Raw genomic sequence first — 13,061 nt, 5'->3', positions numbered from 1 at the left:
CATTTAAGATCCATTCCAGAACTGCAATGCAGTCAGGACAATTTCTGCTTGATCTTCAAAGTATCTCCTGAAACACAAATTATATATTACATCTCAAGACTAAGTGTTTATCATAATGTCATCACAATAACCACAAACACACTTATGTGAAAACCTCATGAACACAATGTTGGATTATTCATTTAATTTTAGAGTTAACAGTGAAAAGAAATGATATCCAAGAACAGGAAGTCAAAGCAGAACTAGAGAAATTATAAAGAAACTAAAGTGATTGATAGTTATAATATTACAAGTTATAAAAGGAAAAATTTTTCCATACACATAATACACTGACTTTATATAAAAATAACCCTGCATAATTGTAGCTATCCTCTTCAATTCAGTCCAAAAAGATCAAATATTCTATGACGATGCTTTTTCTTGAATCATTTGAATCCCACTGCAGGTTAATATATGTACAAACTGCACATACCATTTTATAACTCTTTTCTTTCCACAAAGCAAAAATAAAATTATAGAGAGGAAGAGAGAAACATACCAACAAAAAAAAAGAATCTTTTCAACAAAAAAGATGTTCACTGTCCTTCAATTTTTGTTTCATGTTTGTTAATTCTTATGTTCTTTTGTAAATGTGATTTTATTGAAAAATATGAATGTGAATAAGTATTAGAGAGAGCAATGAGTTTGTGAAAGAAAGAAAAGATATTTGTTGAAGTACAAGTGCAAAGTGAGAGGTTCCGAGATAAATGAAAGAAAAGAATGCAATTTGGCATACGAGTTCAATTGTCTTTTTTCTCTTGAAGGAAATGGAAATGGAAATTTATGCGTGTGTGAATTTAGCATGAGAAATATGAAGATTAGAGAATTACCTGCTCAGAAATCTCTATTCAGGAAATTTTCTTGCGATTGACCTGAATGGTGGGGATGTGGGAAATTTTGGGCCAAATTTGTTGATGCTTATCCTTGCATAATCCTCCCAGCAAACCACAGTATTCCATTGTGAGTAGCAAGAGAGAGGGAGGCAGCTTTTCTCCTTCCATATTCTTCAGCTGGTTGCAGAATGAAATGTGCAATTGTTGAAGGGAGGTGAGGCAGAGAAGCTCGTTGCACTCCAATGTCTCCAGATTCTCGAACCCCCAAATCTCAAGAGTGGTAAGGGAGGGAAGGTGAGGCAGCGAACCCACCTCTGGGTATGACTTTGTTCTGCTCTCACACCCAAGACCAGAAATGGTGAGATGAGTGAGGGCGTGCAAGTTGGGCATCGATGATAGATCCCTCATTTGTTGCTCGCCAATTCCCCAACCAAATGATTTCAAGTTAGGCGGCAAACCACCCTCCGGCAACCTGCAAATGTTTGGGCAACCATATATCTCGAGAGACTGTAAACTTGGGAGTAGACTCTTCATGTCACGTGGTAATGCCTCCAACTTTGAGCACCTGCTAACATTGCGATGAGTCAAGTTGGGTGCAGCCAGTCCTTCTCCTGCAAATGACACTAATTTGTCGCATCCACTGATGGAGAGACGTTGAAGAGCAGCGTGTGGTGCCTCTGACATTGACACTGATTCCAGATTGCTACAACATTTTATCTCGAGATTCTTGAGATTGGGAAAGACATCCAACGACAAGGAGCTCAGTGAATCGCAGCTGTGTTCTATTTGTAGCTCTATCAAATCATATTTGTGCTGCTGTTGCTCCGGGAATTCTAGTTTTCTACACCCATGGATGTGTATTTCTTGGAGGCAACGTAGATGGTTGATGCTGATCATTGCCTTCAATGCAGACTCCTTCACAAATTCACTTCCCCTTATTCTTAAAGTATCCCCATCAAGAAACATGGCATCGGTGTGCGAGGTTATATAGTGGTAGCCCATAAGTAGTTTGCGAACTTTGGAAACATCCGACAAAGAAGAAACTACCCTGGAGAATACCTGATTACGCATCTCTTCCTTCAACATTGGGCAATCTGTTATTTCAAGCTTCCTAAGTTGAGGAAATGTTTCCGACTCAGATACGTGCCACACCTCCCAACATGCCATGCTATCAAATACCAAAGTCTCCAGTGAGGGAAATGGTGCAATATGCGAAGAATGATGATCTCCTTCATTCTTGTAAAACTCCTCGCCAATACTCCTCACCTGATCCAAACCTTTAATGCTGAGGGACTTAAGAGATGGCAGCTGTCCAAGTGAAGGCAGCATGCAGCAATTCTTGCAAGACTTTAGAGATACACTTGTCATGTTTTGGTAGGAACAGTTCCCCAACCAATCTGGAAATATTGTACCCTTGTATCCCTCGATTTTCAACTCTTTCAACCCATTCTGCGGTTGCAAGTTATCGAGCATGTCTCTTTCTTTTTGTGTGCTTGAAACTATATCATCACCTGAAGACCATTCCAACCATAATTCATCAATGTACCTCTTATCCATTATCTTTGCACTCATTGCTTCTTTCACATCAACCATATTCTCCAACTTCCTAATATCAAGGCATTCATGAAGATTTGCCAGCCCTCCTAACTCCTGGATTCCATTGTCTTCGTGCTTGCCCACAACAAAATAACTTAAAATGTGCAACTGATTCAATTTGCTCATTTTTCTAGGCATTTCTTCTAAATGAGTTCCTCTAATATCAAGATGGCGCAAACTCACAAGATTATGAAAACCACTAGGCAGCGAAGTTAGCTCATAACAACGACGCAACTTCAATGTTTGCAAATTACACAAGCTGCACATAGACTCAGGCAATGTCTTTATATGAGTATAAGAGAGATCCAAGTGGCGCAGATGGATCAATTCTCCTGTTGAATTAGGCAACACATCAAGTTTATCAAAGGATAAAACTCTCAAGTATTTACACTTTGATAACATGTCACATGTTGCCGCTTCAATGTTGCAGTTGGGAGATGTGAAAGCGCCAAACAATAATAATGTTCTCAAAGATTCTACTTTAGAAATAGAATTATAAAGTCTTGAGCTACAATGCCTTAAATCCACACGCAAATGCCGAGTCTGAATCTTTATCTCCTCTTTACCAAGTTCTTCTGAGTTGCTGCAATAGAAATCTCCAGCAAGGAATATGGCTAAATCATGCAACAGATCATGCATCACAAAATAATAATTGCCATCATATTGAATCTTTGTGAAAAATAATCTGGAAGTAAGTTCATCAAAACACTCACAACCAACTTCTTCTAAACTCTCTCCTCTCTTTGGTGGTGGTAAAAGATCTTCTGCTATCCACATAAGGATTAATTTATCTTTCTCAAATTCATAATCTTTGGGATATAAAGCACAATAAACAAAACAACGCTTTAAATATGGAGGAAGATGGAAGTAACTTATCAGTAATGCTGGAATGATCTTACTCTTCTCCAAAGAAAATCCCCAAATATCACTCATTAGTATCTTGTTCCATTCCACAACATCATGCTTTGTACGTAACAAGCGACCAAGTGTTTCTGCAGCTAATGGCAAGCCATCACACTTCTTCACAATCTTTCTACCTATTTCTTCAAGTGCTGCTCTCCCATTTGATTCTGGAAAAGATGCATTTTCTGCAAACACTGACCAACAATAGTCCTCCGACAACTCCCAGAGAAAATAAGGCTGACAATTTTGAACTGCGGAAGCAACATTTTCCTCCCGAGTAGTCAGAAGAACAATACTTCCCTTATTCCCATTTTGTTGGAAAGGGGTCATAAAATTACTCCATTTGTCACCATCATCACTCCAAACATCATCCAGAACAATAAAGAACTTCTTATTGGACAATTCTTCTTTCAAAGCATTTTGAAGTGAATTGAAATCATCGAGAATACAAGAATCTCCGTGTAGCTGCTTTATGACATTCCTTGTAGTCTCAACAACTTCAAACTTCTCCAAAACGCAAACCCATGCTTTCAGATCAAATCCCTTCATGAACTCCCCTTCATTGTTGTACAGCCATTGGGCTAAAGTTGTTTTACCAACCCCACCTATGCCAACAATAGCAAACACAGACAAGTGATGCTCACAGTTGTCATTCAGCATCTTGATTAAGGCCTTCTTGTCATCCTCCCTGCCATACACACTCCCTTTTACAAGAGAAGTGGATGGAGTCCTCCATGAGGAGCTACCAGTGGGAATCTTTTCAAGACCAAGGAAATCTTTTTGTTTTCCAAGATCCTCAATTCTTCTAACTACCCCTTCCATCTTGTCTACCATGTTATCTCTATCTCGGTTGATGAAGAAGCTTGGGGACCACCAGGAAGAACTTTCCTCCTTTTTAGTGGCGGCTTTGGTGAGGACAGTGGCGAGTAAGTCCTCAGCACAGTAAACAGCATCCCGGAGACTATCGAGCCACTTCCTCACATTGAGATTACCAAACTGCTTCATCTCAGCATCAGCAACAAGAGCTTCAGCACCCAACAGAGCAGTCTTCAGCCTTTCAACCAAGTCAGGGCCAAGCTTCTTGCCAAACACCTTGTTGGCCACATCCTCTGTAAGGAACTTGTTAATGACAATGTTAATGAAGCCAGAGAGGAAAGCTCCACCAACAACTGCACCAGCCATGATATGATCTCAACAACAAATTGAATAGATCAACTAAGGAAACAGAAAAGTGAATGGATTTTCGGAGAAGGTAAGAAAACAATGGTGTCAGGGTATAGTGAATTCGATAGAGTGGTTTTCTTAATCAAGTGTACAAAGAAGGTGTCAAGCAAGTCTCTGGGGTAATTTAAAATAATTAAAATTTCAAAGTAGTGGAGTTGCCACCTAGCTTTGCTTATCTTTTTAAATTCTTGTTTGAATGATGAAACAAATGATTAATATAACATTATTTATCTTTTCTGTTTTTTTTGTTTAAAGGAACGTTTCCTTAGACACCTTAGTAATAAAATTGTTAGAAACAAGAGACTAGACTGGAGAAAGGAGTTGTGTATTATTGGGTGTGTTCAAGTTGTCTATTCAAGTTGCCTAGAATGATATAATATCAAAGGATATTTATAGGTACTAAGAGAATCGTAATAATAAAGACGTAATATTTTATAATAAATATTCAGATATACTAAATAATACTAATTGATCCTAGTTGATCCTAATTATATTCTAACAAAAATAATGTAAGGTTCATGGACATTGGATTCCCGCCATAAAAGACAAAGGCAATTGGCTCAGGGTCTCCGTGGTAACAATAAAAAAATTATGTTAGTGGAGTGTCTTGCGGCTCTTAATTATAACACTCTGCTTTTTATTTTGAGGATCATAATAATAAAATAATGATGCTGATGCTGCAATGTTAAATTTCCTAATCCTAATTAATTAAGGATTTAAGGTCTAGTTTTTCTTTTCTTTTTGCTTTTGGAAGTTGTTGCTAACAAACATTACTTTACAGTAAATACGTGATGAATTTTTTTGTCTTGATGTACATGTTCAACAACGTTCATGTATTATAAAAGTTTTCCCAACAATGAGGCAAGTAGAGAAATTTGGCAGAGAAATTTTTTGTCTTGATGTACATGTTCATGTATTATCAGTGGAGTGCTTAGCTGGCTCTTCACCAACTCTTCATTTGTTAATTGTTGTTTGAATGATGCAACATTACTAAATAGCAACAATGGAGTTGTTTCACTGCACATGAATCAATTATCTTCTTCTTAGAGATATACAATATCACGAAACTCTACAGAGTTAAAAAAAAAAAGAAAACTTTCCAAAGAAAGTGCTGCATATACATGCTACATTGCTACGTAACTAACAGTTAAGATTCCTCTTTGGAAGGTGTCAATGTCAATCGTTCCTCGTTCCTTAGAAACAAGACCCAGTATCGCCTCCGAGATAACCTAGAAATTCATAGCAGTGGTGTGCTTAATTGGCTTTGCTCTAATTCCTCATTTTTTAATTCTTGCAAGTGGTGTTGTTTCCGTGTCACCAATGGACACTACTAGTCTTTGTGGAAACTATATAGAACTAGGAATATTTTGGCACCACATTTTTGTATGTATATCATGGTAATATATTATGAGGTCATTAATAACAATAATGCATGGTAGTTGTCTTATTTTAATTAATTGTACGTTGCTAATGTCTTAGTCTTAGTTTAATAATTTGTTTGGAACTTTTAGTTTGTGTTTTTAAGTCTAAGAGATGCAACAAAACTGCAAGTTGAGGAAGGTTTCAACTGTGGTATGAGTCATGACTAAGTATCAGTCTTTGGGAATATGCAAGGCATATCCAAGTCATATTAGGTGATTAATCCAAATGAGTAAATCTTTATTCGGTCTTGTAAAACTTTTATTGGTCACTGAGGTTGCTTCTATGAAAATATGAGCATGTGGATACTCTATAGAGGTGCACTAATGTTAGCAGCTTATGATGATCTTATTATTAATTTATTTTTTATTATTATTATTATTTAGTGTATTTCTATGTAAGTTTGGGTTTAACATTTAATTGGGCTGGTAATAGTGAAAACAAACATAGGTTTGCCAAGAAAAAGATATTTGACAAGTTGAATGCAATATTAGGACATCATTGGAGTTCTGTTTTTGCTGTTTGGATCTTTCTTGCTTTTTAAGTCTTTTCTTATTACCTATCAAACATAAAAGGAGCACTCATGCTAGGAATTCATCCCTTAAGAAATGTTCCATCAATTCTTTATACAATGATATATATGTCAAATTGAAAAATAAAAAAGGCCATCTCGAAGTATATTAACAAAAATTTGACTTCAGAATTTTATCTTCAGGCCCTCTAGGAAATCTGTTTTGAGTTGATATTCACAAGAAATGCTATGAGATAGAGCTATGTGAAATATCAATACCCATTGATCATCAAGTTTAGAGTTATCCTCATTAGAGTTTAGTTGAAAGCTAGTTGTTACAATCAAATAATAGAATTAGCACTTTAAGTTGCCAAATTTTCAAAAGGAATATCCAAATTAAGCTTGCAAACAACATCTTATCATACCAGCTAAAGTATACTAAGCGCAGGAGACAGGTATTCACACAGCAGCAGATAGTTTTTCAGCGAATTTTAAGAGAAAGTATCCAAAAGGATGGATGAAACTAAGAGATCATTCAAGCCTTTACTGTGACCAATGCAACTGTTGTCTTTCTGGAAATTTTGGTGCACGGTTTAAACTTTTTTGTAGAAGCTACTTCTAATATACGTTAATTTTACATAAAATTATGATATGATGAACATTTTATTTTGTCGACGCTGTTGTGCAGTAAAACATTTGTAGCAAAATTCATAATGACCTCTTTTAACACTGCTGCAAACTGGCTCTTGTACTTGTGATAAAGTGTACACATGATGTAAAATAATAACAAAAACAATAATAGCGCATGGTTTCTTAATGAATTGACTGATAAATTGTGTGTGATTCTTCACTTCTATTGAATCAACAACAACTAGAGTGTTTGCCTATAGAGATTCCTTCTTGTTAGAATCCAATATATTCATGTCTTCATGGTTCATAGGCAAGATACTTAATCAGTATTTTACAGTATAAAAAAAAAGTTTTTACAGTATGATATAAAATTTATTTCTCACTCTAAGAATAAGAATTAATTAATTAAACTCACTATTATTCAAATCAAAGCTACAAAGAGGTTTCAAAACTTACAAGCACTAATAAGCATACATACACAACTCTTGTACAAGGACATAGACCCATCAACAAAATAAAATCAGTGATACTCATTTACAGACTTTCTGGCAGTTCTACTAGAGAGCTAAGATCACAACCACACCTCCATATTGAAGAACTACGAGTGAAGAATCTCCACTTAAACAAGAAAAGATTTGATTATACGATCATTCATATGGATCAGGTTAATACACTAACAGAAATTTAGAGGGACACTCCAAATGTGTTTGCATGGGCCTCACAAAGGAAAATGTTCAGAACCTGCATGATAAATACACAATGATGTGTTCAACATTGTTGCCTTTCTTTCAGCTTCAAAAACAGAACTGAATGGACAAATTCAGCTTGAGAAAAAAATTGACATCAAATAACAATACCTCAACGGAAAATTTTGCAGAAGTACTTACATGCTCACCAAGTCGCAGTTGCCACAGAAGCTTCCTAATGCCCATTTTAAAGGTTGAATCCATAAAGAAAGCAATTCCTTGACCATAACAGTTATCTATCTCTTCAGGCCCTTGGAAAATGGATTTGAGTCGGTGATCATAAGAAATGATATGAGATAGAGCAAATTAAAATATCAATAGCTATAGATCCATCAAGTTCATGTTACTATAGAGAGTTTAGCTGCAACTCTTCTTGCAACGGTCTCCGAGCAAAGGACACTCTTCAATTTGAAGTAGTAAACAGAGAGGAAGGAAGCTTTTAGCCAGCCATATTCTCCAACCTGAAGTAAATTGTAGAGAGGAATAGAGTAACTGCACTAACCTGAAGCTAAAACAGAAATCAGTGCTTTTTATTCCAAACATATTAGTCCAGTTTAACATGGGCACCTGTAACTCAGTAGAAGCTACATGCAGAAGATGGTAAGAACAGTAATTTGATTCATTCATTTGTTCAATATATCTACAGAAATTCTCAAATGCTAGATACATGAAATAAGATAGATATTCACGGTATTTCAATTTTCATTTCATGGTAACTAATTCTTATGTTCCTCTTTAATATCGAAAAATGTGTGTGTTAATAAGGATCACTTATGCAAGTGTGAATTCAATTGTGGTAGAGACGTGAAGATTAGAAAATGACCTGGTCAGAAATCTGTATTCAGAAAATTTGTTCGCCATCAACTTGAATGGTGGGGATGTGGGAAAGGATAAAGCTCTCAAGTATTTACACTTCGATAATATGTCAGGTGTTGCTGTTTTAAAGTTGCAAGAGGCGACTTTTTTAAACAATAATTTCCTCAAAGATTCTACTTTAGAAATAGAATTATAAAGTTTTGAGCCACAAGAACGTAAATTTACACATAAATGTTGAGTCTGAATCCTTATCTCCTCCTCTTCACAAAGTTTATCTGAGTTGCAATAGAAATCTCCAGCAAGAAATATTGCTAAGTCATGCAAGAGATCGTGCATCACAGAATAATCATCACCATCTTGAATCTTTGTGAAAAATAATCTGGAACTTAGTTCATCAAAACATTCACAACCAACTTCTTCTAAAGTCTCTTCTCTCTTTGGTGGTGGTAAAAAATCTTCTGCCATCCACAACAAGATTAATTCATCTTTCATGAATCGATAATCTTTGGGATATAAAGAGCAATAAACAAAACAATGTTTTAAAGTGTGGAGAAAGATGGAAGTAACTTATCAATAATGCAGGGATAATCTTACTATTCTTCACAGAAAATGCCCAAATATCACTCATTAATATCTTGTTCCATTCCTGAACATCATGCTTTGTACGTAACAGGCATCCAAGTGTTTTTGCAGCTAATGGCAAGCCACCACACTTCTTGACAATCTCTCTACCAACTCCTTCAAGTGCTGCATTCCCATTAGATTGTGGAAAAGATGCATTGTCTGCAAATACTGACCAACAATAGTCTTCTAACAAACCATTGAGAAAATAAGGGCGACAGTTTTGAACTGCTAAAGCAACATTATTCACGAGTAGTAAGAAGAACAACACTTCCCTTCTTCCCGTATTGAAAAGGAGTCATAAAATTACTCCATCTGTCACCATCGTCACTCCAAATATCATCCAAAACAACAAAGAACTTCTTATTCGACAATTTTTCTTTCAAAGCATGTTGAAATGAATTGAAATCCTTGAGACTGCAAGTATCTCCAAGGATCCCCTTTATGACTCTTGTAGTCTCAACAATATCAAAATTTTCTGAAACACAAACCCATGCTTTAAGATCAAATCCCTTCATGAACTCCTCCTGGTTGTTGTATACCCATTGGGCTAAAGTTGTTTTACAAACTCCACCTATGCCAACAATGGCAATCACAGACAAGTGATGCTCACTGTTGTCATTTAGCATCTTGATTAAGGCCTTCCTGTCATCCTCTCTGCCATACACATTCCCTCTTACAAGAGAAGTGGATGGAGTCCTCCATGATGAGCTACTAGTGGAAACCTTTTCAAGACCAAGGAAATCTTTTTGTTTTCCAAGATCCTCTATTCTTCCAACCACCCCTTCCATCTTGTCTACCATGTCCCTATCTCGGTTGATAAAGATGCTAATGAACAAGGTAGAACTTATCTTCTTTTGAGTGGCGGCTTTGGTGAGGACAGCGTCCAGCAAGTCCTCAGCACAGTAAACAGCATCCCGGAGACTATCAAGCAACTAAATAGTTATTATGATGAGTTCCACTTTCTTAACAATTTTGATAACTTCTTAAGGTCTACAGGTCCATTGGTAAAATTTCAGGATTGTTTAATTGAGTAGTTAAGTACTAATAATATGGATGGGAATATAAAATTTGAGGAAGTATTTGATCCAGCCATCTTCAAAGGCTCTTAAACATGATCAGTTGGTTTCTCTCAAACATGTTGATCCTGATGCCACAAATAGGCAAAAGAATGTGTATCTGTAAATTCCAATGTAATTTGGGGCCTGACATTGACTTGGGGTTGTAATAGTAACAACAAATATAGCTTTGTCAAAACAAAGATATTTGACAAGTTCATAGGAAATAATACATAATTATTTGTAGAAATTTATATAATCCTCCATAATGTCAAATGCTTAAGAGAATAATGCCTATAGTATATCAAGTGGTATTCTATTTTCTAACGTATTGTTATACTTGAAGTGTCTGAATATTGTGTATATTCAAATGTACAGGAAATCATCTCTTTATAGAGGAATTACAGAAATAGAAATAACTAGAAAATGGGGAAAATACTAGCCTAAAATAAGGAAAGATTTCTAATCATAAAATCCCTAAAATAAGCTAAACTAAAATAGGAAAGAATATTTTAATTACTTCTATTTACAGAAAAGATTCATGAAATAAATTAAGAATCTGATTTTGATTTGATCTAGTCAACACTCCCCCACAAGCTGGCTTGAAGATATCCTTCATTGACAGCTTGCTTATTATGCTATCAAAGGTCTTCTTGGGTAATCCTTTAGTTAGAACATCTGCCAATTGTTTCGTGGTTGGAATATATGGAATACAAATCTGTCCTCTCTCAATCTTTTCCTTTATAAAATGCTTGTCAACTTCAACATGTTTAGTTCTATCATGCAAAACTGGATTATGGGCAATAGAAATTGCAGATTTGTTGTCACAATACAACCTTATTGGTGGAGAAATGGGAACCTTTAGTTCTTGTAGGATTTTCTCTACCCATAGTGCTTCACATATTCCATGAGCCACTGCTCTAAACTCAGCTTCTGCACTACTTCGTGCCACGACACTCTGCTTTTTACTCCTCCAACTAACCAGGTTTCCTCCAACAAAGGTGCAATACCCAGATGTTGACCTTCTATCCATGACATTCCCAGCCCAATCTGCATCTGTATAGGCTTCTATTTGAAGATGTCCATAGTTTTTGTAGAGTAACCCTTTCCCAGGCGACCCCTTCAAGTACCTTAGGATTCTAAAGACAGCATCCTTGTGTTCTCGGCCAGGTGAATGCATAAACTGGCTTACCATGCTCACAGCAAAGGCTATATCCGGGCGTATATGGGATAAATAGATTAGCCTCCCCACTAACCGCTGATATCTCCCTTTGTCCATTACATTTTCTGGTTCAGCTGGCTTCAATTTTAAGTTAGGCTCCATAGGTGTTTCAGCAGCTTTACAACCAAGTAATTCCGTCTCTTTTAAAAGATCTAGGATATACTTTCGTTGGTTCATAAAAATGCCTTCCTTAGACCTTGCAAATTCAATTCCCAGGAAGTATTTTAATGAGCCAAGTTCTTTGATTTCAAAAACTTTGGCAAGCTTTTCTTTCAAGTCTTTTAGCTCCAAGCTATCATCACCTATCAGAATAATGTCATCCACATATACAATTAAGATGGCAGTTTTATTAACTGCTGAATGTTTATAGAAAAGTGTATGGTCAGCTTGGCTTTGAGTATAACCAAGTCCCTTCACCACCATTCCAAGTCGTTCAAACCAAGCTCTTGGGGATTGTTTCAATCCATAGAGAGATTTTTTTAGTTTGCACACTTTATTCCTCCCTAGTTCAGCCTCAAATCCGGGTGAAAGTTTCATGAACACCTCTTCCTCTAGCTCCCCATTCAGGAAAGCATTCTTTACATCCAATTGATGTAAAGGCCAATTGTAATTCGCAGCAAGAGATAAGAGAATCCGCACAGAGTTGAATTTAGCAACTGGAGTAAAGGTCTCTCGATAATCTACTCCATAGGTTTGTGTAAATCCCCTAGCTACTAACCTAGCCTTATACCTCTCTATGCTTCCATCAGCATTGCACTTGACGTTGAAAACCCACCTGCAGCCAACCAATTTTGTATTCTGTGGCAGATCTACAATCTCCCAAGTTTCATTCTTCTTGAGTGCATGCCACTCTTCCATCACTGTTAATTTCCAATTGGGATCATCTAGTGCTTCCTCTATATTCCTAGGCTCAAACAGATTTGTAATTTTAGAAGTAAAAGCTCGATATTTTTTAGAGAGATTTTGGTAAGAGACATAATTGGAAATAGGATGGTTGGTGCTGTTTTTGAGTACCTTTTTGGTGCAGGTTCTGGTTTCTTTCCTAAGGACTATTGGCAAATTATTATTAGAAGTAGCAATATCAGATTTACCTGGAAGATCCTCAGGTACTAAAGTTGGGCCGTCTTTCGGGTTTTCAGATTGGGTTGGTATAGAGATGATGGGCTGGTCTCTATTCTTCTTGGGATATTTCCGAACATAACATCGAAGCTCCTTTTTCTGATTGTGGTATTTCTTTTTCTGTTTGTGTTCCAACTAATTCTGGCACAATTTCAGAATTGATTTCCACATCTTTTTTGGCAATTATTTTAGAATTTGTTTGATCAGTGAAAGTTGTATCCTCAATATGTAAGATAGGGGTGGGTAAAGGTTCATGCAAAAAATTTTCTTCACTTAAACTCTCCCCCTGAAGAAATTTTTTTTGAAAAAATATTTCATGTTCCA

At 36.3% G+C, this 13,061-nt stretch overlaps 1 protein-coding gene and 1 pseudogene across 1 annotated transcript; both read right to left on the bottom strand.

The window, feature by feature from the left end:
• Positions 1–887: 887 nt before the first annotated feature.
• On the bottom strand, positions 888–4,553 carry LOC130962369 (putative disease resistance protein At3g14460). The gene has a single exon (XM_057888592.1). It carries the CDS (start codon positions 4,551–4,553, stop codon positions 888–890), a length of 3,666 nt encoding a protein of 1,221 aa, XP_057744575.1.
• A 3,286-nt stretch (positions 4,554–7,839) lies between these two features.
• On the bottom strand, positions 7,840–10,141 carry LOC130962368 (putative disease resistance protein RGA3; annotated as a pseudogene).
• Positions 10,142–13,061: the final 2,920 nt, after the last annotated feature.

The sequence above is a fragment of the Arachis stenosperma genome, chromosome 2, assembly GCF_014773155.1.
Source record: "Arachis stenosperma cultivar V10309 chromosome 2, arast.V10309.gnm1.PFL2, whole genome shotgun sequence".
Classification (NCBI taxonomy): domain Eukaryota; kingdom Viridiplantae; phylum Streptophyta; class Magnoliopsida; order Fabales; family Fabaceae; genus Arachis; species Arachis stenosperma.
Note: the sequence above shows the minus strand (reverse complement) of the source record. Positions and strands in the feature narration are given on the sequence as shown.